The sequence below is a fragment of the Clavelina lepadiformis genome, chromosome 5 (genome assembly GCF_947623445.1).
Source record: "Clavelina lepadiformis chromosome 5, kaClaLepa1.1, whole genome shotgun sequence".
Classification (NCBI taxonomy): domain Eukaryota; kingdom Metazoa; phylum Chordata; class Ascidiacea; order Aplousobranchia; family Clavelinidae; genus Clavelina; species Clavelina lepadiformis.
Genome location: NC_135244.1, coordinates 2,303,571 through 2,330,647, shown reverse-complemented (window position 1 = coordinate 2,330,647; position 27,077 = coordinate 2,303,571). Strand labels below are relative to the sequence as shown.

The window sequence follows — 27,077 nt, the reverse complement described above, 5'->3', positions numbered from 1 at the left end:
AATTCAGAGTAGAACAGAGCTGGCCTAAAGTCGTCTTTTGCGTTTAAAACACACTTATTGATAGTAAGTAAGCACCTTACAAAGATTTAAATCTTAGTCAACTGCAACATTTTTATCTGAAAAACTCGTTGCCGAAAGGAGTTTTAATTTAGTAAATTTTTTGGAGAATGTTGATATTTCATTTCACTGTTAGTTGCAAGTTTGCTAAAAGCTCACTTTCAGAAAAGTTTGTAAATGTACAAAACTCCCATCATCCCGTCTAACGTGGCGCCGGGGTATTACGCAAGTTTACAGACGGGAAATTTCCACCAAAATGAGAACTTATCCAGAGCTGTTAGCTGTACCGTTACGCTACGTTATTAAACCAACCGTAACACCTGGTAGTAGAGCTCACGTGACCCAAGTTAAGGTAGATACGATAGTTCGGTAATTACTTGCGAGTGGGAAGACAGCGCAATTCGATCGATTTAGAGTTGGCTTCACGGATTTCGCATATTAATCACCTGTTGTGTCAGCTTGGTTTCACAAAACCGGTACGTAGACAAATGAATGATTGTGGTATACTTTAATTAAACTTGTTAAGTCAACAAGCGTTTACATGTAAAACTTTCCTCGCTACTTAGCTAACTTCGAAACACCTAAATTATCCTACTTTATCCAGGTTCAGTTTACACATTAACGGCAGACCACATAAATTAACCAGAAAAATATCATAGTGTAAACGTTCTAGCCTAGCCAACAAAGACACGTTGAATATGATGGCATGAAAGTTTGTCATCATACAGTTTTTAATAAGCTTATCTTTAGTCAGATATTTAACCATTAACCAGCCCGGAAGTATTACGTCACAATAGGTGAAGATAAATTCTCTTGACAACGGTATGACCCCCAGTTTAGCCAATATCGAATAATTTTGCTACATATCCTATTAAGCCATGAGCCAAATAACTTCGTTAAAAAATATCTGATTAACGTTGTTGTTCTATTTAACAAATTGTTTTAAAAATGAAGAAAATTCAGAGGTTCAAAATCTGGAAAACCCTGAGACCGGACTGCTACGTTGGCAGTGGGCACGCTTGGTCTAAACAAATAGGCCTAACAGTACAGGTACCAAGGTACGATGCTGTAAGCTACTGTAAGAAATATGGCAACTTTTTATCAAACGGTTTGAATTTGCACAGAAAACAGAAACGTTTTAAATTCAGTAGAGACTAGGACAATCGCGTACATGATTATTAATAGTTGATACGCAAACTTTTAAAACAATTTCGCATGTGGTTTGCAAAGTTAGCGGTATCGTAGCAGTCTAACACTAGTGTATTAGCCTACTGGTAGAGCCTGCCTAAAAGTTTTCTACTACACAAAAAGCAGTACAGTATTCCAGTTCTCCAAAACGGTATTAGCTAATATTACGGTATAGTCGCAACAAAAATTCTTTACTTAAATTCCCAAACTTACTAAATCCTTTGCCTTTCTTGCCTGCTTTTAACTGGTTGGCCTTAACTATCCTTACACAGTTTTGAATAATATTCATTTTATTTTAGCGATTATTGTGTCATAATCGCGTTAATTAATGTGTCACATAGCATAACGTATGCTGGACAAGTAAATAACCATAAGTTAACCAACGTGCGTTTAATGTGTTTTAGCATAAAATGTTTTGCTAAACATAAAAAAAACTGTGTGTTTTCGTTAACTGCCATAGCATAATAATCGAAAAGTGGTTTGTTTTGGGGAGCACTGTGTAATGTGTATACCTTAATCACAAAACCTAAAAGTTGTAAACTGCATTCAAATGTAGTGTAGCGACTCGCTTACTGCTAAAATTCTCATAGGCGCCACCACGCAAATTGTAGATCGTCTTAGCGGCACAGTGTTACAATAAATCTTCTTGATATGTAGATATCTAACGTACACGCTACTTAACGCCTCATTTTACACAAAAAAGCATTTTCACCCATTCCACGAGATATTAACTGATAATAATTATTGCTGCAACAAACTTGTACAAGTGCGTTAAACCGTCGTTTGCTTCTAGTTTATGTTCATAAACTTTCACGGACGCAGTGAAAAAAAACGCAGTGCTACCCTAAAACTCAATACATGTGTTGAATTTTGCATAACAAAGCCTAAAATTACTAACTTATCCAGCATAAAAACGAGATGCTTAAGTTTAAACGAATCGGGATGAGGCTCTACAACGATGAAGGTTACGAAGAGGCCTAACTTGTATTGAGCGAGCTTGCATTAAATTCGACAAAGATTAGGCCCAGTCTTCAGTCACATTCTGAGTTGGATACTAACTTGAAATACCACTCATATAAGTTATAAACGTTTTTCAAATAAACGGTTTTTGATGCCTTCATAAAAGACAAGCGCAAGTAACTAACAGCTGCATAAAGAAACGTTCTTTAGTTAGAGACGATTGGTAATCCTCTGTGCAGTAAAATTTCAATACTTTCTGAAGCTTACGCAAGACAAAAAACTTACAAAAACTGATTGCTTAATTATAACCAGATGAAGATTAACACCTAATAGCCTGTGCTAATCTGTATCTTTGAACCAAAAATTTAACTAATTGTATCAGTAAAAAGAGTGTTAAATTTTTCTCTTATCCTGTTATTTCTCCCAGTCTGGAAACGACCTTTCGCAGCAAGCCGCCGCCTATACAGCAGGTCTACGTTCTGACTAGCGTTAGCTTACGTGAGAATCTACATTTGAATTGCGTTCCACTAAACGGCAGTTCCCCGTATTCGGAAATTCCTAGCGGCTGATAAGCGAGCTAGCGTATTCCTTATTTATCTATAAGTTTTTCGTAAGGGTTCGCTCATAATCTGATAAAGGCGAGCGAATAATATTTGAAACAAAAGGGATTGGTTTGGTACCGTTTTCTCTTTAAAGCCTCCCTGCTTTACCAGAAGCAAAGAGCACTGAACCAATTGCGGTAGAGCTCTAAAATTGGCCTTATCCTGAGGAACCACGCACTTGTAAGTGAGACAATCAATTATAATTATAGCTCTATGACACGAAGATATCTATATTGGCGCAAAGAGCATTGACTACGCTACTGCAGTATTGAATCGGTAATCAATGGTACCTGGAAACCATAGTTGGTGTTTTACATGCGAATATAGGTGTGGAGCGGGAGGCCTACTACAAACTTATGCTGTTTTAGTTTAGACTGTATTTATGCGTCGGACAAAACAATACTTTTCTGCGAAATGATAACCCAATATTTTTGCAAATAAATATCAATAATTTTGCAAAGAATATAAAATACTGAAACATAAATTAAAAATGCGCCACTATTTACATTCAGGATAAACCCCACTATAAATTTGGATAAAAAGGAACGCCATTGTTAAACGTCACAAAACAAACAGACGATACGTCAAGCGAGCCAAAATTCTTTCACTCATCCATAATGAAATTATTATAAGCACCTTACAGGCTTCCTCTCTCTCTCAAAGAAATTTAGTTTCAGTACACCTCTATACTACACAAAGCACAGGATAGTGCCTATTTCCTTATTTCAAGTTTCCGGTTTTCTGGAAGTTTTTGCACTGACTCTGTATAGCAATGACGCCATTTCCTTTATCTAGAAGCATAGCCAAAGCAGCTAAGGGCAAAAATGACGTGGCATTCATGGCTAATCTAGTACAGAGCGAATTGCAACTCATTTTGGTCAAAATTCTCATCTTTTAAGTATCTGGTCAGATGCAAGAAAAAATGTTTTTCGAGAATCTGGTGGAAAAGTCATTAAACTTTATGTCTGTTTTTAATGACAACTTATAGGGTACTCTATTTATTGCTACGGCCAAAACACTCTGCTTGAAGTGTCGTTAGTGGTCAAAGTATTTCAACAAATTATAACCTCAAATATTTAAACCTAGTGTCATTACCAACTACCGTATATGTAAGCTCTGCTGGATAAACTTGCATCGAATTGTTCAAATCGCGTTTTAGTTTTAACAAAACCAAATCCATTTTTAGTCATCGTCTTGTACAGTTATAGAACGTAATAAAATGTTAATAAAAGATTAAGGGTAAATTGACTGCATTAAGGGTTAACTTAGATTAAATGATAGTTTTTAGAATAAGGTTATATTGAAGACGTACATACTGCAACTTTAAAACTAGGCTGATATTTAAGTGAGAAGAAACTACTCAAACCTACGGTTTTCACGGTGAACTATTATAAACGCTGCTTGCAATTTAACTTTACTTCCCTTAAATGAAGCCTTCGCCGGTTCGTTAGTGTCCACTTTGCGGAACGGACCAAAACAGTTAACAGACCGCGGCGCTTGCGTTAAAAACAAAGCCCACCTGAGTTAGGTCACTTTATTACCGAGGCGAAACTTGATTGTGTCTATCGAAAGCGGTTATAGCTTTACGCACGTCATGTGTTAATGACGCGGTTTATTTGGCGTCGCTAAGCAATGGTTGTTTAAAACAATATAGTAGGCTATGTGGTCGATGGATTTTGAACGATTAACAAGGGTGTACGTTTGATGAACTGTACAAACAACAGATGTCGAAAAACAAACAATCTTGTTATATTATCTCCCCTTCACAATGGGGATGACACTGTTCGCTCTTGGTTAAACAACGTTTTCTTGGGAAAATTCCCTTGGGCATGCAGCGACCAATCCAATTTATATCACACAGCGTACCGTACATTACCGAAAAAGACGTTGTGGTAGAAATACTGTAGTGTTTGTCACCTTGTCCGCTTGATAAAGGATGGACAACACGTTCATTTGCCGAAAAAGTTATTACTTTCGTTCTATTTCACAGCGTTCAGACAAAAACAAGAATATGCGATGCCGGAAGCCGATATGCAAGCACGTTCATCATCGTTCATCCAACTTAAACTTAAAGAACATAATAAACCTGACAGACAACCAAAATTAATCAATTTTATCTCGTTGGTTATATTTCACTGAATATACGGCAATCGCCCACTCCTAATTCGGGTATGAACAGGTATTATACTGATCCACAGTTGTTAACATTGGTTTATATTTTTGCTGTTACTGAATATGCATAAGTTACAAGTTTCAAACCTTTACCAATTGGAATAATGCAATGCATGTTGCAATAGCAAAATAGGCCGAAATTTTAATTCTATACCAACAGTGATAGACATTTGCGAGGTCGTTTTAGAATTAGATGATGAGTGCCCAGCAAAGCAAAAAGAAATTCCTTTGTCTAACAGCACGATTTCAAGAAAAAAGATGAACTTTGAAACAAAGTATAAACATTGTTGCATGAGAAACTGAATCATAGCTAATTTGCAACCAAACTTGACAAAAGTAACGACAACTGTTGATTTGCGGGGTCGGGGTTGGTAGCTTAAATCAGGAAAAAAGTATCAAGCATTATATAAAAACGAATAAATCATCACGAAGTGCTTGTTACAAAACATTTGTGACAAATATTATTTGAAGTTTTGTCATTTTGTGCCAAAGTATCAGTTTTGAAAGTTTTCAAAACTTTGCGATGAACTAAATTCAGCGTATTCAAGCCTTTTGCTTCAAGCAATAGTTCGATGGCTATCCCGAGAAAAAATTGTGCAACGCTGCAAGAGGAGATTTTAGTTCTCCTGCAAGCGTACTGGAGAATAAGAAGAGGGTTTAATTGTAGCGATAAGGTATAAGTTAAGTGAACTAAAATATTGTGCTAAAAACCCTCTTTTATTATTATCTTTACATCTAGTTTGTTATTGTAAAATACCGTATTTTTAAATAGTAGTATTAATTAACCGTATTAATAAATAGTATTTTTTACCTTTTCCTTTTTTACCTTTTTTTCGCCAGTTCACACCATATCATTGATCTTATTCGTGCTGCCCTTAAAATGAGTTAAACATGTCCTCACAACCTTTGCTGAATGTTTTGATTGGTAGTACCTTTCTTGCTTTTGTATTTATTTTTTTAATACCATGCAGTTCCCTATACTTTTCTTCTGCCTTTGTCCTAATTTAAACTTAAAATAAAAGTAACTTTCTTTACTTTGACAATTTAGACAACTTGAACACAAAAAAAACAACCAATTTTCTTGTTGTTTCTACTTTAGCTTCGACCGAAACATTGCAAAGATGTCTATAAGATTAAAAATGTCACTTTTAGGGGCTTTCCCAAAATAGAAATTTGTTAATATTGCTGCTTTGATTGATTGATTACACCACTCAGTCATAAGCATTTTTCGTGGCAATCTGCTGACGGTCATGCGGACTGATGTGGTTTCGTAACGTACGTTAGACCTATTGCTGTAATATCATAGACTTATAATTGAGGATAATTACAGGTTAATTTATTTTAGTTCGGTGTAATGTTAAGAACTGGGAAGTGTGATCGATCATCATCACATTTCATCCAGCCATCAATTTTTGAATGTTAGGCTAGCCACTAGCCTAGGTATATAACCTTCTGTTTTTTTAACAGAGAAAACGCTGTTTTAACTTGCGGACTTACCACAGTAGTAGTTTTTTCTGAGAAATAAAATGAGTTCGTCAAATCATGACCAGCAATCTTCACAGCAATGTGATCTATATTGGAATGAATATAAAGACTGCAGCAAGTGGTCAAGTAAATTTCATCGATACTATGCTTATGGCGATACAAAGCTTGACTGTGCAAAATGGAAAAGAGATTACGAAAACTGCATTGCATGGCATAGACATGGTGACGTCAGCGCAAGAGCAGAACTTTTGAAAAGTGAAAAAACTAAAGCTGACACTTTAATGAAGAATCGCACCAATGTGTGGGAGTACAGAACTGAACCACCAAGGATGTGGCATTTTCCAGGCCAACTACAGTACCAGCCGCGTGGTTAATGAAATATTTTGTCTCTTAAAAATGATTTAGGTTTTAGTTTACTCGTTTATGCGTCTAATTCTTTAATTGTAGGTTTGTTTTGTTGTATTTTCTTTGGCAACTTGCTTTCAGATCGATGTAATAGCACAAAGTAATTTATAGTTTAATTTTTTAATCTATTTAAATTAAGTAAGAAGGTTTTCGGCGGTAAGGTTGATGTCAAAAAATTATAAATATTAAAATCTATCGCGGCCTACTCCTGTTAGAACTTGTAGCTTCTAAAACTCTGTTTTAAAAGACATCAAAGCTTTTCTTGTTTTTCTTAAACTGCAATTGATTTTATTTAATGAAATATCTATTGGTAGACTTTAGCACAAGTCATTTCACCACTAAATTTGAATTACCTGTATGTATCAATTTAATCCATCTACAGAAAATTTGATTGTGATTTCAGATGGATTGCAACTTTATTGATATCAAAACATATATTTTAAATGGGTGCATTAAAAGGCCAACAATCTTTCGAAACTTCTCACAAATAAAAGAATGGGAGGCTTTAAAATTAACTCCTGAAGCACTTAGTGATATTCTGAATGACAAGAAACTGAAATTTAGAATCGGAGAAATAAAACAAAATTACCCAGGTTTGTCAATACCATAATACTTAAAAAAGCTTGAAACAAGTTTCACCAAATCAAAATATTTAAGACTCTCTCTTGGTTAGGCGTTCAGTGGGAAGGGGATTGCAGATATGTGCATTCTACAATGAAGGAATTCCTTGCTTGGATTAAGAAGCAGAACAGTGGTTTGGATTTTAAAGGGATTGATCCAAACGAATGTTGGGGGTACGCGGACTACATTTATATGAGAGATTTGTTCGGCAATATTACCAACTTTGATGTCTTTGATTATGTGCCGTGGCATACCCTTGGATTTGGGCCAAATGAAGGCCTGGATAGCACAATTTGGATTGGAACGAAAAAAGCAAACACACCTTGTCATTATGACACATATGGATTCAATCTTGTAGTCCAGGTAACGTTTTCACACTATTGTTCTGTGAGAGTGCAATGATCTATGAGCGCCAACATTGTTGGTTGACGTGTGTTGTAGGTGGTGTCAGTAACAATAGACACAAAAGGCACTGTAGAGTACAGTTAATGATTAATTTTGTTTGCTGAAAATGAAATATTCAACATTTGCTAAGTGTCGCTGATCTGAAACAAGGTTCAGAAAAATTCCGTTTTTACCGATATTCATTCAGTGAATATTTGTTTAAATTATTTTAGTCTCATACAATTTTTACTTCATACTATAAAGACATTTTCAGAAACAGAATGATTTTAGGTGTTTGGAAGCAAAAGATGGGTTCTCTTTCCTCCTTCGGACTCCGAATACCTTTACCCAACAAGACTGCCATATGAAGAATCAAGTGTTTTCAGTAGAATTGATGTTGCCAAACCAGATGTCACCAGGTATCCAAAGTAAGATTAATTTTTGTCATATAGTGCAGTGAATAAGCAAATAGTTACCAGTGTATTTGCATTGTATAAAAGACACGAATGTTTTCATGTGATGTGATTTCATGTTTTCATTCACAACTGTGACATTTAGTGGGTAATCACTTTGTGAAAACAGATATTTGAAATGTCATCCATACATTGTGGATCTGCACCCTGGCGATATGTTGTACGTACCACAGCATTGGTGGCATTATGTTGAGAATATGGAGTTGAGCGTCAGCATCAATGCCTGGTTTCCAATGGTAATTACCTTTTTCCCTTTTTCTGTTATATGTTGTCAAGGTTGAGTGATTGAAACTAGCAGAACAACTTTCTGTTCTTTTACAACCATTTTATTTGTTATGTGTTGAGTGATAGCCTAACTCCTTTTCCATAGGAAAATGATGCCGATAATCACATATGCGAAGCTGTGACAAGACTATTGGTTGGCTCCAGTATGGGTTACGCTGAAAACCATGACATTGCTTGTTGTAATTGGTTAAATCCCACAGAAACAATGACATCATTGTCTGAAAACGTGACATTACTTGATAGAGCGCTTGTTCAACGTTTGAATATGAAGACAATCTACAAAACTAGTCCTGTCGAAGAAAATCGGGTTGACACAACTCAGACTGGTTGTGGATGCGACAGTGAGACGTCACATTTACAAGATGTTAATGGTGTCATTCTCAAACGATATTGTCTCAAACACGCAGCAGAAATATTTCAGCACTGGAAATTTTTAGATGACGGGGATGCGTTTCATGAAAACATTGATTCTAAAAGGCCTCGCCTTAATGAATCAAATGCTCAGTCATTGAGTTCTGTCACATTTCAAGATTTCGTTGAATGCTTGTCTCAACCAAGTGTTGTTGATTGTGTAAGAAAGGAATTGCTGGCAAGAGTGAGAGAAAAACACTCCATCTGAGTTTGAACTAGCTCCTGTGTTTGTGCGTGCACATCTCGAACATTATGACACAAAAACAAAAGATATTGAGAAACATGCGATGTTTATTGCAACACATGGCAGGGAAGAAAGTTTAAGAGAAAAAAGCCAAGGAACTGAGTTGAAGCCGTGAAAAATTCGACCGCACAAAGCACGTACAAAATGATTATCTAAAAGCAGCCAGATGTCTTGCGACCGTCATGCACCCGCACAAGGCGTGTAACAGGGAATAATGGCTCTGACGAATTGCGTAGGCCTTCCAAATTGTAACAAATAAAGAAAGATGGGCGGATATGACATCACAAGTTTTGACTTTTTCGTTTCCTTTTCATCGACGTTTCACTTTCGAGCCGTATCTTTACAACCAAGCTGCCATCATGTTTTGTCTTCAGCGAAGCGTCTAATAAAATTTTATATGAAAACGCCAGTCAATTAAAACTGTCTTCACAAGCTGTATACAGTATACGTATTTTTCACTTCTAGCAATTCGTTTGCGTTTCTGCTGCTAAATGTTTCAGTTCTGTCCTTATTCAAAAAATTGCCGACTTGCAGACAATTTCAGACAGATTTAATAAACCCCTCACGTGCAGTGCTTAACCCTGTAGTCCAACAATGAAAGTCATTTCTCAGAAATTATGGAAAATTGTCACATAATTTATATAGTACGGTGGTACAGAAGCTTTATCATCAGACTGACGAAAGATTCAGTCTTCGCAAATTCACCTCCAAGAATTGGGTGATTCTCCTTCGCTAGAACCCCTATTTACTAAGCTTATTTACGTGTTACAATAAGCTGTTATCCTGTGTTTTGTCTTGCCTGAATTTCACGATATTGTCATGGCGAAGATAGCACCGGTCCAAAAGCTACCAAACCAAAGTCACAAAACTTTTACGTAAAGTGCAGTCACCTTAATACATCGTCCAACACTTGTAACGCGACTTACTTTTGATAGCGTCGTCGACAGAGGAACTTCTCGACCTGGTGGCCAGGGTTCCAAGAGTTTCCTTGAGAGGTTGCAGCTCGGAGTCGGTCACTTCGTCCGTCGTTTTATGCTGTACCTATGACGAAAGATAGGTTAGGGTATTTTTATTCCCTAAATTACCTTTTGGTCAGAAGATTGCAATCACTGAGGAGCCAAAACAAAAGTATATCAACTGTTTTCTAGTGCATAATATTTGCACAGGCTGCTAATACGTAACTAAACCTGCGAGGGCTGCTATTGTAAGAAAGATTTCGGTGAAAACCGGTTTCCTGCAACGGTCTACAGTTCTGCTTATAGGTAATTAAGCAGGTTTTATTGCTTATTAACGTGTCTTGTTTGTCATCATTGCACGCTTTCCAGTCTAATAACGGCGGGCGTTTAAAATTTTCCAAGTCCACGCCTGAACGGTTAAACTTAATGCCAAGACCAGTCGGTTATTTCCCCGATTACAAACGAAAGCGAGACGAGAGAAAACACTTGATTTCAGGATTCCATGTCAACCGGGCTTTGAGCAATGCAATCGTAACAAGATTAACTTAACCGGGGATGAATTGAAGAACCATGAAATGCTTACCTGAAGAACAATCAATCTATAAAACTGGAGGCACACGACAAGAACGTTCTTTCCGGTGAAGAAGACCATCATTTGGTGAACCTGCTCATAAACTATTATGACGTAGAGACGAAAGGCGAGAAAGGGCATGTCCTGTCGATGAAGAAGATAAATTATTATATACAATGATGAGAGACGTGGAATAACGGATTATGCCGTTTGCTAACAGAAGACTTAAAAAAGTACAAATAACAGTTAACAGTGTTACAATTAACGTCTCGACTTGATCTTAAAACTTTGAAAACACATCTACCCGGAAGACTGATTGAAACTCGCATGGAACAGAACAGTAAAATACGTTCACCAGTAAAATAGCTCATAGTTTAAGCAATTTTAAATCGTAATGCCGACCTGAAGCATCATAGTGACCAGTATACCCCATAGATCAGCTTTATTGAAGACGGTACCGGTGCAACAACTTTTCCGCTTGCTGATGATGGTGACTTGGTCGTCAGAGAATCCGAGTCGGGTCTTTTGTGATTTTGCCGCGGTCAGCACCAAAGTGAACTAAAAACAGTTGTACTTGTTTCATAGGTATCTCGTCATATAATGTAACTAAGCAGACTTAAGTAATGAACGGTGGGATAGGCCTAATTTGTGGATAGTGGCGTAACTTGAGCTTTTATTTGGAAACAATTACTTTATTATGGTGGTTTGTGATGTGAAATTCTATTTGCCAACCTGGATTAAACTTCCCGACCAAACGGCATAGATTATATAATGAAGCGTCATGTTGCATCTCACTTTCTCCACGTCATGGTCTATCGTTTCTGTGACGTAATCAAGCACACTTGATTGAGCGAGTGACGTATTAGCCATCGCCGTAATCACACGACATTAATTTGATCATCGCGTAATTGAAATAACTGCGAAAATGCAAAAAACGAACCTGTTACAAATTCTAGAATATCGGCTCCAACTCCGATGAAGACGAGCAGGAGTTGGGAGAGTTGGTCTCGGGTGATTTCTCCTTTAGGGAGGAGCCATCTTCCGATCACCAGGACAAACAGGAGGACTTGGTGCAGGGACAGGAGCCAGTTCTCCGGGTCCAGTCCCTGAAGCTTTAAAAACATCCCAAATATCCGTTAGTAAATTTTCTATATGAGCAATGCAGCAAATTATATAATTTCTTGTTTTCAAAGTTTCAAATGTCTTGTAGATGAGTCTCCGATTATCACTGAGCCTTTTGAAGAGCCTTCTGATCCTAACAATTGTGAAGCCTTTTCAAAGTTTAGTAAGAAGGCCATTTGCAAGTCATTTTCGAAAATTCGGTTAATCCTTAAATTAATTATCTTTTAGTTATAATCACCGTGCCTAAAATGCCTATGCAACCATGCTTACAATTTGTTCCACTCTTTTAGTCGTGTTCTGCAGCAGCTCCAAAGTATTTTCCCCGAACTCTGTGATTTTTTTTCCCAGGTTTTCCAGTTTTGTCTTCCGGGTAGTCGTTAAACTTTGACCCATTGAGCTTTGTTCCGTCACAGCACTCGAAGTTGTGTCGTCTAAATTCACACCGACCAAGATAATTTTCTCTACACTCGAGGCCTTAAACGTTGTGACGCTTTCTTGCGCACTTTTCCAAAGGATGGCAGTTGTTGACATCATAGGGAATGTTGTATCGCGTGCGTGTGACGTAGAAATGCTCGTCGTTTCCATGGTGATAAGCGGAATGTTTGCGTGTGAGGCAACCGGCAAGGGTGAAGTCTCCGGAAAAGAGGATAAAGCGGATCTTTGGGAAATTAAAACTGCGGAATCTGGGTGAGCGGAAGAAAGCGGAAAACGATAAGGATCGGATATATCGACGGTCTGCGCATGCGTATTGGTTGCAAAAGGGCTCGGTTGGGAAGCGGATGAAAAAATTCCAGAAGCTTCCGTTTCGGTTAAATTAGCGATGATTGATGACGCCGCAATGACATCTTTACCGCTTTTTCGTGACCATTTCTTTTTGTTTCGTCGTCGTTTTCGTCTCTTCGTGGATTCAAAGGAATTTATTTTCCTCTTCATACGTTTTAACAACTGGTCGATGCTCTCATCCAATCTATGATCTTTGACTCCCAATAGATTGACGTCGATAGATACGTGACGTGAGTTACGACGTAAGAAAGCCGTATTGTTGTCGAGCGACGCGGCTGTCGTGAATATGAAGTCGCTGGAAAGTGACTGCATTGTTATGTTGCAGCCCCCTGCAACGACCGAAGTTTTAGAGAATTGGTTCAACTCAGCAAATTCTAGTAGCCAGAGACAAGGCACGACGCTAAGTAGATAGAAGAAGACGCTTGGGCAGAACCTGGAACAGACAAGGTGAGGTTAAACGTAGGAAAGTGCAATGATCAAGTTTATGTGACGCTTTAAACCTGCTCATATGGACCAACATAATTAATTATTTACAATAATTACATAATGATTTTTATAGTTATACAGAAAACCGTTAACACAATCATGAACCGACAAATAAATTATTGTCTACTAATCTTAAAGGTTTTAGCAACGTCATAACTTACTTTCTCTATTTGATTCGAGATTTATAAACAATACGCTTAGATTAAAGTGCTAATCATATGCGACAAGGTACAAAAATGAGTTTCTGCTTTTGTCTATTTTCTAATTCACTTCGCAAACCGCGCTACGTGTAACTATTCGTTTTAACTAACGTAACTATTCGTTCGGTAAATTTCAGAGTGACACGAGGTAGGCTCAATTTATCGGGCGATACCGCGTCGGCATATTTAACTGCATTTCAGCGACCTAAGTATGACTGTGATTATAGTCATTTATGATTTTCTCTACGTGGGTCGCTGTAATAGGCTGCATGCGTGCGTGCACCCCTTTCCCAAACAGCAATGGATTTGATCGTTGCGCTGGTTGATCACGTGATTTCGCGGTCAACAGATTTTAATTTCGAAAAGAAATCATGTTAATTTCATTTTTTTGTCAGATTTGCTATTTGTGGAAAGAGTTCTGTAAATGTCAGTTAATGTTTGAAAATCAATGTTGCCAGTGTTTGTTATGTAAACGCTATCACGAAAAATCGTTAGAGGGCTGTTCATCTTTACAGACCAACACAATCAAATAATAAAGATGCTCACGGCCATAATTCAAGTGAAAATGGTTTAGATCGCGTTAAAACGCCTTTTATGCAAATAGATTTTGTTGAAAGGGTTAGGCGCCAGAGCCAAGGCAAATAGGCTACAACACGTCTTCTTTTCTAGGGTCGGGAAAATTGTTAAAATCCCGCACGCTGGTTATGCACAAGTGATTTCCACCATGATTCAACATCGGTTTCCTTCTGAATCTAATCTAAAACATGGTTGCATCAGTTGACCATGATGAGTCATGGTTGCTAGGCAACGTGTGAAAGATTAAAAATTCCATCATGCGAAATCTTACTTATTGTTTCTGTCAACCATACCACGGACAGAGAGGACAAAAGAACGTTGAAAGAAATCAAAAAATCCAAGACAGGCCTACACTGTCCCAGCATTAAAGCTAATTCCATTTTGCCTGCAAGGTTTGTCAACGGTTGTTGCTGATGTGCAGTCAAGCATAACGAGCTTTGTGAAAAACATTAGTTTTGATTTTTGTTCGAATTACTAGAATTCTTTGCGCGCCCCGTGTGGTTTTGGCCTTCGGCTTTGTTGCTTTGGGAAGAAGCTTAGCCTATAATTAACATGGTTTAGATGGAACGTATACGTTGTGGGGATTATGTAGAAATTAATTATATATTTTTGGCATTGCATAAAGTTTGATTTTTCTCCAGTCTAGATAAAATAATAATGTTTGCAAAGCTTTTAGCGTGCTGACATAGAATGAAGTGTTTCAAGTACCTTGTTTTCGTGGTGTAATATGCGACACGTGGTTATGGTAGCGGGTATTGTTTTAGTATCTTTAAGCACAATCGTAGTTTCAAACCAATATGTGATATAGTAAGTGTGTCAAGTGGTTTTTTGTCCTGGTGTAAAGCGGTTTGAATTCTTTGTGAGAAAAAGGCTTAAATTGGAACTGACACGTGATTATGGGCTGATTGGCTAAAAGCTGATTGGTCAATACTTTAGTATAAAAAGAAATGTTTTGTTTAAATCGCTCTCTTCACTTACTCGTGGAAACTCTCTCTTCTCAGAGTTATTTCCCTTGTTCTGTAAAATTGAAGTTATTACTGGATTATTAAGAAAATGGGATCATGGTGTAAATATTGCTAATTCGATATCCTAATTCGGACAAGTTATTCGGACAATATAGCAAATTTGAACTTATGAAGTTGTGTTGATTTAAGAAGCAATATAGAGACAGTAAACAACGGAGTCAAAGACAATCATAGGAGTCAGACAATAAAGCTGAAAGACTGGGTTTGGCTTAGGCCATCCCAAAACCATTACCACACCGCAAAATCCCATAAATGGTGACCCGACTTTCTTCTACAACAAGAAGAGAATACGCACCTCTGACGAGCAAGCAGCAAGACGAGAAGTTCAAGGCCACAACGAACTCGGATTATTACTACTCTGCGACGTTGGCTGTACTTGGGACATATATCGAACTGCTTAATATTGCGGTAATGTCTTTGTTATTATTTCTTGTTTACCTTGGTAATTTTCTATTCATTTATTGTTAGTTTATGGCATCGTTTCTACCAATTTTCAGCTCTAAGTATAATTTGCGCTCGACTAAAACCAAACCTACGTTATCGCCTATCTTTAATAGGACAACGCGAAAGACGCCTACCCCAAATTTTGTAAAGTCGCTTATAGAAACAAGTCCTACATCTAGAACCAGTATAATGTCTAACCCTACCGAGGAAACCTTCGCTATTGTAACATCCCACGTAACTGTACCCGATAGTAGTATAAGTCGGTTGCCGGATTCAAATGTCGTTACTTCAGTTTTGAGTGAACTGACAGTTTCTCCATCGACATCGAGCAGACAAAACCCCGTCATGTCGACGTTCGTAGTCCCGCCACGTAGTAACTTTGCTTCCGATGGGTTACCAGTCGATAGAGGTGTACGCGCCTCAGGATCGTCGCTGAATATACCTAAGCTTTGGCCTAAGAATATTTTTGCCTGGGTGTCTGTTGTGGAAAACATCTTTGTCGAACATAACATTATATCCGAACGTTCGAAATTCTTACATATTATTTCGGCTTTGGATTCTGGGCATATAGATCGTGTCAACCATGTAATTTTGCAACCAAACGCCGAAGCACCGTATCAACATCTGAAACATGAGTTAATCAAGCAGTTTATGGCCAGTGAAGCTTTGCGCTTGAACAAGTTATTGTCTGATACGGATATAAACAGCACGACTAGGCGTCCTAGTGATTTGCTGCGCGATATGCGAAACACACTTAATCAACATGGTCAAATTGATCCGATGGTGGAAACGCTTCTCAAAAAGCTTTTACTCGATAGACTTCCAGCGGATGTTCGCAAAATTTTAGCGGCTTCACCAGAATTGACTTTGAGTGAATTGGCGGATAGAGCAGATAACATTTTGCAAGTATCTAACCCACACATGTTTGCGGAAACGACAGAAGGCAAATTAGACGCTAAAACAAGTGCTCATCAACCTCCACGGGCGGATGCTACGCAAATGCTTATTAATGACAATTTTGAACAACGTATCACTCAACTTACTACTGCTCTAAATCAAAGACAAAACGATACAAGAGGTTCAGCAGCAGATAACGTGTACCGTTCAAATCCGTCTTATCGTGCACCACAAAGATATCGACATACGCAGGACCATGCAGGTCATACAAATTTTCGTCAGAGAGTTCCGTTTGCGCACCAAGCAACATTTCGTCCAGCTTTTCGTCCTGCCCAGGACGGACGTAGGGCTGGAAGTAGTCACTTCAACAGACCAGTTGCGCAACAGCATAACCAACCACCTGTATGCTATTATCATGCTATGTTCGGCCGAAATGCTTACAAATGCAAGGAACCATGTGTCTACCATGCCAGATTTGCAAAAAACGGCCAAGGTTCTCCTCCCGGCCCTTATTAAATTCGGTGGAGGAGAACAGAAGTCAAAGAGCTACCTTTTATGTATATGATTGTAATTCTGCCCTTTCATTTTTAGTAGATTCCGGTAGCGATGTCAGTGTCTTACCCAGTAGTTTTAAAGGCACGGGAGCCCGACATCCAATCACGATGCAAGGCCCCACTGTACACTCCAGCATCCGTTGTTCTGCGACAACCAAGCTCAAGTTGGATTTAGGTTTTTCTTTCTGCTGTCCATGGTCGTTTTATATTTGTGATAAGTTACGCCAGCCAATTTTGGGAGCTGACTTCTTACGCCATTACGGTCTTTTGGTAGATGTTAAGCACAGACGTTTACTCCATCCATATTCTCATGAACAGGTTTCCGCCCAGTATTGCGGAGGAATCAGGAAGAAAATTGGCATATCTAGCACTGCTCTGGATCACATTATCAGTGACGATGACGTGGGCATACGTGGACCACTTCAAGCTTCAGCGGCGAATACGTCACGCTGCGACCGAAGCACTTCTGAAGATAAGGACCCTTCGGCGACACAACCCGTGCTGGACACGAACAACAGCGATTCTAAGCCACCTTTGGCGCTCCTGGGGGAGTTTCCAGAGATTACTGCACCTTTACGGCTAAAATTAAACCCTAAACATAATATTAAACATTATATCAATACAACAGGACCGCCTGTTTTCAGCCGCTGCCGACGTATGTCACCGGAACTGGCTCGCGTACTACGAAAGGAGCTGGACAAGCTGCTGGAAGCCGGAATCATCACACCCGTTTCACAGGAATCCCAATGGGCATCACCCATTGTTCTCGTCAAAAAGAAAACCGGTTCATATCGTCTTTGTACAGATTTTCGTCAGGCGAACCTTCAAATTCCGAGAGACACATACCCCTTACCTCATCTGCAAGATTTTCTCAATGAACTCGATGGTAGTACCATATTTTCGGTTTGCGATTTAAAGGCGGCATTTCATCAAATCCCCGTAAACCCTGCAGATGTCATTAAAACTACCTTTACTACGATTTTTGGGAATTATTCCTATAATTCGCTACCATTCGGGATCAGGAACGCGTCACAGACTTGTCAGCGCTTAATGAATCATGTTTTTCAAGGTGTTTCCAACGTGGCAACCTTCATTGATGATATTTTGATCTTCTCCAAATCGCATGAAGAGCATAAGGAGCATTTACGCACTGTATTTGAACGACTTTCCAAATTCGGCCTGGTGATTAACAGAGAGAAATCCATTTTCTTCCAGGAGGAAATTAAGTTTCTGGGTCATATGGTGAGCAAAAACGGGATTCTTCCCTTACGAGACCGCGTAGCTGTTATTCGGAAATACCCATTGCCCGACACGGTAAAGGAGCTTCGCCGATTTTTGGGTATGTTTGGATTTTATAGACGCTTCATTAAGAATTGTGCTGCCTTACTCATTCCCCTTAATTCGATGTTGTGTAAAGTCAAACGGCCCAGTCAGAAATTGGCATGGTCTGAGGAAGCTCAGCAAGCTTTTCAGGACTGTAAAGAACGTTTAGCTTCAGCGACGGAGCTCTGTTTTCCAAAAATCAATGCAAATTATGTTTTGTCATGCGATGCTTCGGGAAAAGCAGTTGGTGCTGTGTTAGCTCAATGCATTGACAATAAATGGCAGCCTTTGGCATTCTTTTCAAAAGCGCTCAACTCAGCACAAAGAAACTATAGCACCTTTGATAGAGAACTAACTGCTTTGTTTTTGGCCACCCGGCACTTTGCAGATATTCTGATTGGCAGGTCACTTACCCTGGTGACCGATCATCGCCCCATAACACAGGCTTTCCAAAAAGCTGGCACATCAATGTCCCCGAGACAAACCCGTCAGTTCAGTTACTTATCTCAGTTTACCGAAAAGCTCATTTACCAAAGTGGACTTAGTAATGTTATAGCGGACAGTTTGTCCCGTATAGAAATCAATACTTTTCAGTTACAGGACTATACTATCGACTATGAACAATTCGCTCAAGATCAAATGGCTGACGCATCTGTAACAGCACTGCTGACCGACCAAACTGGCCTGAAATTGGAACGCCGTAAACTTCCGGATTCGGACCTCTCGATTCTGGGTGACATTTCACAGAAGAGATTTCGACCGATCGTGCCGACCGCGTATCGTGACGTCATTTTTCACAACATTCACTCGCTCTCACACAGTGGATATAAGAGTACACTCAAACAGATTGGAGAACGCTTTGTATGGAGTGGTATGAAAACGGATATCAAAAATTTCTGTCGCACATGTTTGCCATGTCAACAAAGTAAAGTTAGCAGACATAACAAAACACCTTTACAGCCGCACAGTGAACCCACAGAACGATTTCGGTTTATTTTGGCAGATATTGTTGGACCATTGGTGGAAAGTGACAATTGTCGTTACATTTTAACATTTGCTGACAGGTTCACGAAATGGGTGGAAGCGATTCCTATACCAGACGCCACTGCAGCAACCATTGCCAGAAATTTTCTGCTGCACATTGTTGGACGCTACGGAGTACCTGAACAACTTCACACCGATCGTGGTCAGGTGTTTATGAGCAAAATTTTCACAGGCGTATGCAGGACCCTTGGAGTCAAGCTTGTTCATTCCCTGTCATTCCGGCCTTCCTGTCTTGGATTTTTGGAACGCACCCACCGAACGTTGAAAGGTGCCTTGAGAGCGTGTGAATTTCCGCAGAATTGGACGGCCAACTTGGGACTAGTTCTTCTAGGTTTACGGACATCGCTCAAGGAGCATGTAAACTGTTCCCCAGCTGAGCTTGTATATGGCTCTACCTTACGAGTTTCCGGGCAGTTTTTCGAAGCCCTGGACGATGACACGCCTTCACCTTCTCAATATGTGCAACATTTAACGGACTTTATGGCTACCTTGCGGTGCACACCGCCAGTACATCACGCTACTCCGCCAGTGTACATAGACAAAAGTCTTGCGGATTGTACGCATGTATTCATTCGCGTTGATGCTTCTAGGCCTAGCTTATCTCCTCCGTATGCAGGACCTTATAAAGTTTTGGCCAAATATGACAAGTATTTCACCTTAGCTATTGTAGGACAGCATCCTAATGTGTCAATAGACCGTCTTAAAGTAGCTCATTTGCCTGTTTTTGATTCTGTAGATATAAGCATTCCGCCAATGAAAGAGACGGATATAGTTGATGAAGTGGTTCGTGATACTAATCACTTGCCTGTTTTTGATTCTGTAGATATAAGCATTCCGCCAATGAAAGAGACGGATATAGTTGATGAAGTGGTTCGTGATACTAATGATATCTCTATCGCTGCAGATTCCAACGTTGAGTTGAGTGGACTTCCGACCTCTCCGGTAGACACTGCGGAAGACATTGCAGTCGACGACATATATCGGGACGCCTTAACCGACATTCCACCTTTACGCACCACAAGCCGAGGACGTCACATTCATTTGCCGAAGCGTTTTCAAGACTAAGCATGTACGTGCCACTTGCCTTGTACTTGATTTGCATAGTTGTGGTCTCCCAACCGACAATTGGCTTACAAACCTTTAACCTGTGTCAACCACATTACAAAAAGGGAGAATATTTTATACCTCCGCCGGAACCATGTTTGCATAAGAAACATACTGCAATTCACCAATGCACAGCTAAAATTTATGATCCTAGTCACCGCCTAATCGACATCGAAGTTTTTGTATGCCGTACGTTTATAACTACCTCAATAGCAACCCATTATTTCTTTGGATCTAAAAGTCACGATGATAGTACAGTCGCAGGACCTGCACCAAACCCGGATGCTTGCGATCTTTGGAGAAGAACTTTTCAAGCACCAAATGTTGGAGAGTTGAAGCAGCAAAACGAATTCACATGGGCGACCAGAAACAAAGTCAAACGCAGTTACAGCTGGCCCTCTACTACCACTACACGAACAATCAATGGCATCCTGAACAAATCGATTTTAAAGTATGATCCGGTAACGCAGAAACTGATGTCGAGTATTGCCACTTTATCGAAGTGCCAAGTGTCTTCGGGTTCCTGCATGGTGGGAGCCAGAACATTATATGGAAATTTAAACAATCGTTTCAATGTCCTCAGACTGTTCCTCAGGGAGTCCATAAACTGTTACTACATTACCACAAAGAACATTTATACCGAGTGCAAATCAAAGCTCTTGGGATTAGTGTGCATCATCGTGCAAAGTGTGCTGAAAAGACATTTCAATGCTACAGCCAAAACGCCATTTGCACGCCTACAGGACTGATTCTGGTTCCGCAAAATTGTTCGGAGCTTGCAGCTTTAGACTTTTACAAAACCGCGACAGCCAAACAGCAATCCAACGACGTACATAGCCGCTCGTCCAGTTCGGAAGCCGGTGCCCTTGCAAGATTCATGACGGAAAGCAATGACAATATGGCTGACCATGTGTCTAATCTAGTGGACGATATACATTACCTAGAGTGTCAAGTTGAAACACTCGTCTCATCTCTTTATGCGCTGGTCGCACGTCAATACCCCGGGGAAACTTTAACCGCAATTAGCGGACAGAAAAAAGCAGCCGTCACCATAGGTGATCTTATAACAGAAATTCAATGTTACCCAGTATCGGGAACCGTATTACGAAGTCTGGTATATAAGGGTCAGTTTTCTGCTAGGCCCTTAGTTGAATTCTTCTATAATAATGGTACCAAAACGCTCGGTCAAATCTACCGAGACGGAAATCTTTATAGAGGAGTTCGATATGTAGAATCCTATGTTCCTGGTCGCATATTCTCATTTAACATTGGTAACCAATTCTATCAATTTGAGAATTACTCTCTGAGTCAAATAGACTCGGATGTGCAAGCTCTACGGCCGTCTTTCGCACCAGTGAACTTTACAGAACCAGACATTGATTTTGAAACCTTTATCGATGATTATCCTTCAGAAGAAGACCAAGGATTTGAAGACATCCAAAATATGTTAGTGTCGATGAGCCATTTCAAGCTCGCACATGATAAATTTTACCATTTTCTAGATGCAAATACTGATCAAACTAGGGATTACGATTTCTCTAGCGTCAGACACACAATCGAGAACACCTTCTCCAATGTATTTTTGAGTGTTTTATCTTCTATTACAAATCCTGTTTTAGGCGGGATATTGGTTATTTTACTATTCATGGCAATGTTTTGGGGCTTTGTCTTAACTATTTGGGCAATTAAGTTTTACAGAGGACATGTAGTCGATTTGGCACGATCTCTCATCTCTCGTGTCCGTCGCATCCGTCAGCCAACCGTGGAAGAAAACGTCCCTCCCGACGATGTTCCAGAAAACAGAGAGGATTTAGTTGTAACGCAAGAGGTCCGGCATACCGATGAAAACCCCAATGAACCGCTATACCCCAATTTACGTCAGCATTAGGCCTTGTCGCGGCGTTGTCCTATACGGTTATGACGTAGGTACAGCGCGAACGTTTATTTCGAACGAATTACCTTTCCATTTGCGTTTTCTCTGGTTCACATAGCTGATTCATACCTTGTGTTTGTGTGTTATTTTTTATATGTAGGTGTCTACTTATATGTAGTGTGGTATTAGGTTTTGTGTAAAATTACAATTACGATTCTTTTATGTTACTTTGGTTGTGGTAAAAGTATATAACAATAAAATATCAAAATATTTAAAAACCCTTCTATATAACATAATATTAGTGAAGAATGTTTACTGCTATTTTTTTTTCTTTTGCATATTCCATCTGTGTACGTTCGTTGACCGCATCACCATCCTGACTGGAGAGAAAACAAATTCTGCATTCACATTGCAAGCTGCCAACAACAATCTTGCAAGATGCCAAAACCAACATTCCTACCTCGAAGCTTTTCTGAGTGGGGGGAATTATATTGTGGGGATTATGTAGAAATTAATTATATATTTTTGGCATTGCATAAAGTTTGATTTTTCTCCAGTCTAGATAAAATAATAATGTTTGCAAAGCTTTTAGCGTGCTGACATAGAATGAAGTGTTTCAAGTACCTTGTTTTCGTGGTGTAATATGCGACACGTGGTTATGGTAGCGGGTATTGTTTTAGTATCTTTAAGCACAATCGTAGTTTCAAACCAATATGTGATATAGTAAGTGTGTCAAGTGGTTTTTTGTCCTGGTGTAAAGCGGTTTGAATTCTTTGTGAGAAAAAGGCTTAAATTGGAACTGACACGTGATTATGGGCTGATTGGCTAAAAGCTGATTGGTCAATACTTTAGTATAAAAAGAAATGTTTTGTTTAAATCGCTCTCTTCACTTACTCGTGGAAACTCTCTCTTCTCAGAGTTATTTCCCTTGTTCTGTAAAATTGAAGTTATTACTGGATTATTAAGAAAATGGGATCATGGTGTAAATATTGCTAATTCGATATCCTAATTCGGACAAGTTATTCGGACAATATAGCAAATTTGAACTTATGAAGTTGTGTTGATTTAAGAAGCAATATAGAGACAGTAAACAACGGAGTCAAAGACAATCATAGGAGTCAGACAATAAAGCTGAAAGACTGGGTTTGGCTTAGGCCATCCCAAAACCATTACCACACCGCAAAATCCCATAACGTTATGACGCAATAGCCGCATCCAGTCGGGTTTACGCGCAATAAAAATTTTGAAGCAGCAGACCTTGTATGCTATCTGTTATTGGAATCAGCATTTGGTTAAAGCAAATGATTTATGTCCACGTTCAACGAGGCCTTTTTCAAGGCATTTCCAAAGCTTCAGGAACATTCATTGTGGACATTACTAAGTCTTAAATATAAACTTATGTACTTAACTTACTTGTATAAACAGCCAACAAACAACATTAGGCCGCGTATCACCCGAGTTAAGTAAACCTTCGTTGTTAATCTTGACAAAACTTATAAAACTTACCTTGACCCTTCTCTAAGTACGGTAAAACTACGATATTTTTAGCTTAAGACAGAATCGCTTGCAAGCTCGTGTGGGGCCGACTTCACAAATGACCTTTACACAAGTTAGTAACCTGCATGTTTGCCACAAGACAACTCACACGAAAGTCGCATTTTTGAGCCGCGGTTTTAAGATCTCGGTTATAGTAAAACCAGTTCTACCATAAATATTACACGGTGATAGGGCTGGCAAGCAAAACACTGTGTGCCCACATGTAGGCCTAAATTGAAAGAAAGTAAGACGTAATAATTCTATATTGTATGACGTAATAAGAAAATCAGCTTACCATTTGTACTCTCTCCCTTGGCGCACTGCCAACGTGAAGACCATTTCGATCAGAAGAAATCCGATTCCAACGCAGAGGAAGTACATGTAGTGTGGAGGATAAACCAACCATACTCTCCAGAGAGCAACCGACGTGTGAAGGATGAACAAGACACGCGTTAGAACCGCAGAGATCTTCTGAAAACATCCGACTCTTTCAGTTGGTCTCCGCTGGGATCCGGATCGAGATCTCCCGCCTTTTATTGATCGCGATTTTGATGATTTTTGTCGCTTCTCTGCGCTAAGTGATCCGTTTCCGTTCTCCTTTGTCTCCCCCATTTTGCTCTTTGATGTCACCGAAAGCGATTCTATGTTTCAGCAGCTTCGACTACAGCAGCTACCACTAGTAAAATAAACTCTGCCTGGTTGGAAAACGAGAAAATGATTTTCCGAACACAGATGCCAATAATCAAGAAGCCGAACAAAAGCTTCATAAAAACCGCAGTCAATCATCGCCTTTTTTTTAAGCTAGCCCTCCGGAAAAGTCATTTCATGTTTTTCACCAGATCAAAGCTGTTAGCCGACCATGTACGTCAAAATAATTACTGTTCTTTCTCCGAATGATCGATCGATCGTATTGAATACGAACGCGTATTTGCTTTTCCTATAGACGGCAGATTTGTAAGCAAAGTATTTCAAATTCTATGGTGTCTTGCAAAGAATAGGCGAAAATTGTACTATTAAAACAACTAATTTTTTAAACTCTCAACGCAACGGTTATTACACACATTGTAAGCTCTCGTTCCATCTGTTGTTATCCAACGTTGGTCGAAGCTAACAAACTCTATTTCAGAACATGCTGACTCTGATGCTGGCTGAAACCTTACCATTAAGTTCAGCATTGATTAACAGGTCCAACTGCTCCACCCATACACGATCTATCATCCCCTCAAGACGTCTTACCACCTACGACTATTGCCAGCAACAACCCAACTTTGCGTAAGAAGCAAAAAGTTGCTTGTTTAACTAGTGTCTGTGTCAATGACGTCAGAAAATAAAGAAAAAATTACGGCAAAGAAATTCACTTGGTTCACGGTTGAGTAACCACGGGCAAAACGACCCGTCCTTGCGGCAGTGGAGAGCAGAAATGCCAAGGCCTTAGGTCGAAGACCGCGACGAATATATGATTTCAGTTTTTCGCGGGTAAGATATTTTGAAAACTATGAAGTACAAATGCGCCTGGATTGAGCTATATAATAGCAGTTATGATTTGCACCACAGTGATGAAAAGTGGTCGTGTGTGTTATATATGAGGGAATTGCTTGGATGGTGTGTTTATGGTACCATGGTGAATCGTGGCAAAGGTTTCCGCGAACTGAACCATAAACGTTTGCGTATTTGTACAGTGAAGTACAGGGGAAGTTCGTTAAATTTAGCCTAAAGGGTTCCATTAAATTATGCTGAGTTATACAAAGCTTCATTTAACCGAGATTGGTTTTACTTTGGGCATTTTTTAAAGGTAATTTGAGTTTTTCTAAATTTGAGTTAAACAAAGTTGAATTACCAAGTGCTGATAATTGCATAAAAGGTCACATGATTCGGAAAACAACGAACGATGTCGTAACAATGGTCTGTAAAATCCACTTAACAAAACTCACCTTGAAGTCAGCCGGCTACAGTTTCTTTAAGCGATGGATTTATATTTGCCTGATTTGATAAACAGTAGTTGCCAATTTTTAATTACAATTAGTCACGTGGTAAAATGGATTTACAAATCGCGCTGTTGCGTGTGGTGACTGGTGACGTATACTGTCATGCAAACGTAATCGATGAAACTAGCAGCAAAAAATTAAGAAGGAAACGTTCTCTTGTGGAACTCAGTGCTGCGTAGATGCGATCGGTTTGACACGATTGAAAATGCTTTTCGGAAACCCGCATACGGAATATGTAACGTTTTTTTGAGATGTTTTTTATTGCAAAAGTGAAACATGTGGACGCCATCTTTAAAGAGAAGGAAAATAATCACAACAATAAAAGCGAATAATTAAAAAGATCATACTTCAATTTAGAAACTGTAATAATTAAAGTTTCTAAATTATTCCTGAAGGCTGTTCCGTCATTTTGAGATTTGGAGTTAGTTTAGAGATTTAGGTTAAACAGAATTTAAGGAATGGCCACCATTGTGCGGTTGGTGTTCTTATTACGCGTTTTGAATAATTCCGACAATGGTAAATATCAAAGCAGGTATGCCTGACTAAAACACATGTAAGATTCAGATGAAAACAATGAGTTTATTCCTCAAATGTACAAGTTTAGGCTCTATCCTTGATAGATTTAATTAGCAGATTATTTGATTTCTTTTTTGTTAAACGTAATCCCACCGAGTTAGCCAAATTCTTGTGTTTATTTTTACAGCTTAGGCTTTCCGGTGTCTGCCTGATCCACCACGTATCGTACGTAAGCTAGAGTGCTAGACTACGTGCAGTTGTGTACGCAGACTGTACAAAGCTTCCGTTCTATGTGTTGTTGCCTGCTGTACAAACAACCGCAAAAAGCGTTCGGTGCAAAACACTCCGTAACGTAATTATCACTGACAAGTTATATAGTAATAGTTCCTTGTTTATTTAATCTAGTATTAGACTCCGGAAAGTTGTGAGTTTCCAAGCCAACTTTGACGCTGTAAAATTACGTTTTGTCATTTGAGCAAACCAGTAGAGACGTCACTGTGTTATGACAAACAGCTAAAGCGTGACGTTTGAACGTGTAAGCTTTGAAGCAGATTACACTGCTGGTTGAGGCAGCTTATTAACTGAGCGTTAGTTGTGAGATCTTTCAAAACAAATTAATAAAGGTAAATACCTGCTATTTCGCCCGCGGTAATTGCTGAACGCGTTTATACTTTACAGTCCAGAGTAAGACCTTGCAGACAGGATACAGTGAGGTTACAGGTTATTCAGTTGCTATTCCAAACAGAATTAGAAGTGCAGATCTGATGCTTATAGTGACATTGTTACGTTTATACC

At 39.2% G+C, this 27,077-nt stretch overlaps 2 protein-coding genes and 1 long non-coding RNA gene across 5 annotated transcripts; 2 read left to right on the top strand and 1 right to left on the bottom strand.

Moving 5' to 3' along the window:
* Positions 1-452: 452 nt before the first annotated feature.
* Positions 453-4,976, top strand: LOC143459185 (uncharacterized). Its single transcript, XR_013117747.1, has 2 exons — positions 453-533; positions 4,798-4,976. It is a non-coding gene; the product is annotated as an uncharacterized LOC143459185 (long non-coding RNA).
* A 1,905-nt stretch (positions 4,977-6,881) lies between these two features.
* Positions 6,882-9,691, top strand: LOC143459182 (HSPB1-associated protein 1-like). Of its 2 annotated transcripts, none has more exons than XM_076956207.1 (5): positions 6,882-7,462; positions 7,543-7,853; positions 8,166-8,293; positions 8,457-8,583; positions 8,718-9,691. In XM_076956207.1, exons 1-5 carry the CDS (start codon positions 7,273-7,275, stop codon positions 9,249-9,251), a joined length of 1,290 nt encoding a protein of 429 aa, XP_076812322.1. In that variant the 5' UTR covers positions 6,882-7,272; the 3' UTR covers positions 9,252-9,691. The 2 variants fall into 2 exon arrangements, with proteins under 2 accessions (XP_076812322.1, XP_076812321.1); XM_076956206.1 differs by having other exon boundaries at positions 6,883-7,462; positions 8,166-8,302.
* Positions 9,529-25,008, bottom strand: LOC143459181 (uncharacterized). Of its 2 annotated transcripts, none has more exons than XM_076956205.1 (9): positions 24,942-25,008; positions 24,077-24,457; positions 12,207-13,152; positions 11,755-11,926; positions 11,547-11,635; positions 11,217-11,372; positions 10,827-10,958; positions 10,214-10,328; positions 9,529-9,669 (listed from the first exon to the last, which is right to left on the bottom strand). In XM_076956205.1, the coding sequence occupies exons 2-9, from the start codon at positions 24,391-24,393 to the stop codon at positions 9,569-9,571; spliced, it is 2,028 nt and encodes a 675-aa protein (XP_076812320.1). In that variant the 5' UTR covers positions 24,394-24,457; positions 24,942-25,008; the 3' UTR covers positions 9,529-9,568. The 2 variants fall into 2 exon arrangements, with proteins under 2 accessions (XP_076812320.1, XP_076812319.1); XM_076956204.1 differs by lacking the exon at positions 24,942-25,008 and adding an exon at positions 24,843-24,859.
* Positions 25,009-27,077: the final 2,069 nt, after the last annotated feature.

What these genes read in the sequence shown, in the direction of transcription:
- LOC143459182 (XM_076956206.1), top strand. Translation starts at nt 7,273, where the DNA reads ATGGATTGCAACTTTATTGATATCAAAACATATATTTTAAATGGGTGC. An exon ending in GATGTCACCAGGTATCCAAA is followed by an intron (nt 8,303 to 8,456) that starts GTAAGATTAATT and finishes TTGTGAAAACAG; the next exon opens with ATATTTGAAATGTCATCCAT. An exon ending in TCAATGCCTGGTTTCCAATG is followed by an intron (nt 8,584 to 8,717) that starts GTAATTACCTTT and finishes CCTTTTCCATAG; the next exon opens with GAAAATGATGCCGATAATCA.
- LOC143459181 (XM_076956205.1), bottom strand. Translation starts at nt 24,393, where the DNA reads ATGGGGGAGACAAAGGAGAACGGAAACGGATCACTTAGCGCAGAGAAG. An exon ending in CTAAAAGAGTGGAACAAATT is followed by an intron (nt 11,927 to 12,206) that starts GTAAGCATGGTT and finishes ATGTTTTTAAAG; the next exon opens with CTTCAGGGACTGGACCCGGA. An exon ending in ATAGATTGATTGTTCTTCAG is followed by an intron (nt 10,329 to 10,826) that starts GTAAGCATTTCA and finishes CTTTCGTCATAG; the next exon opens with GTACAGCATAAAACGACGGA.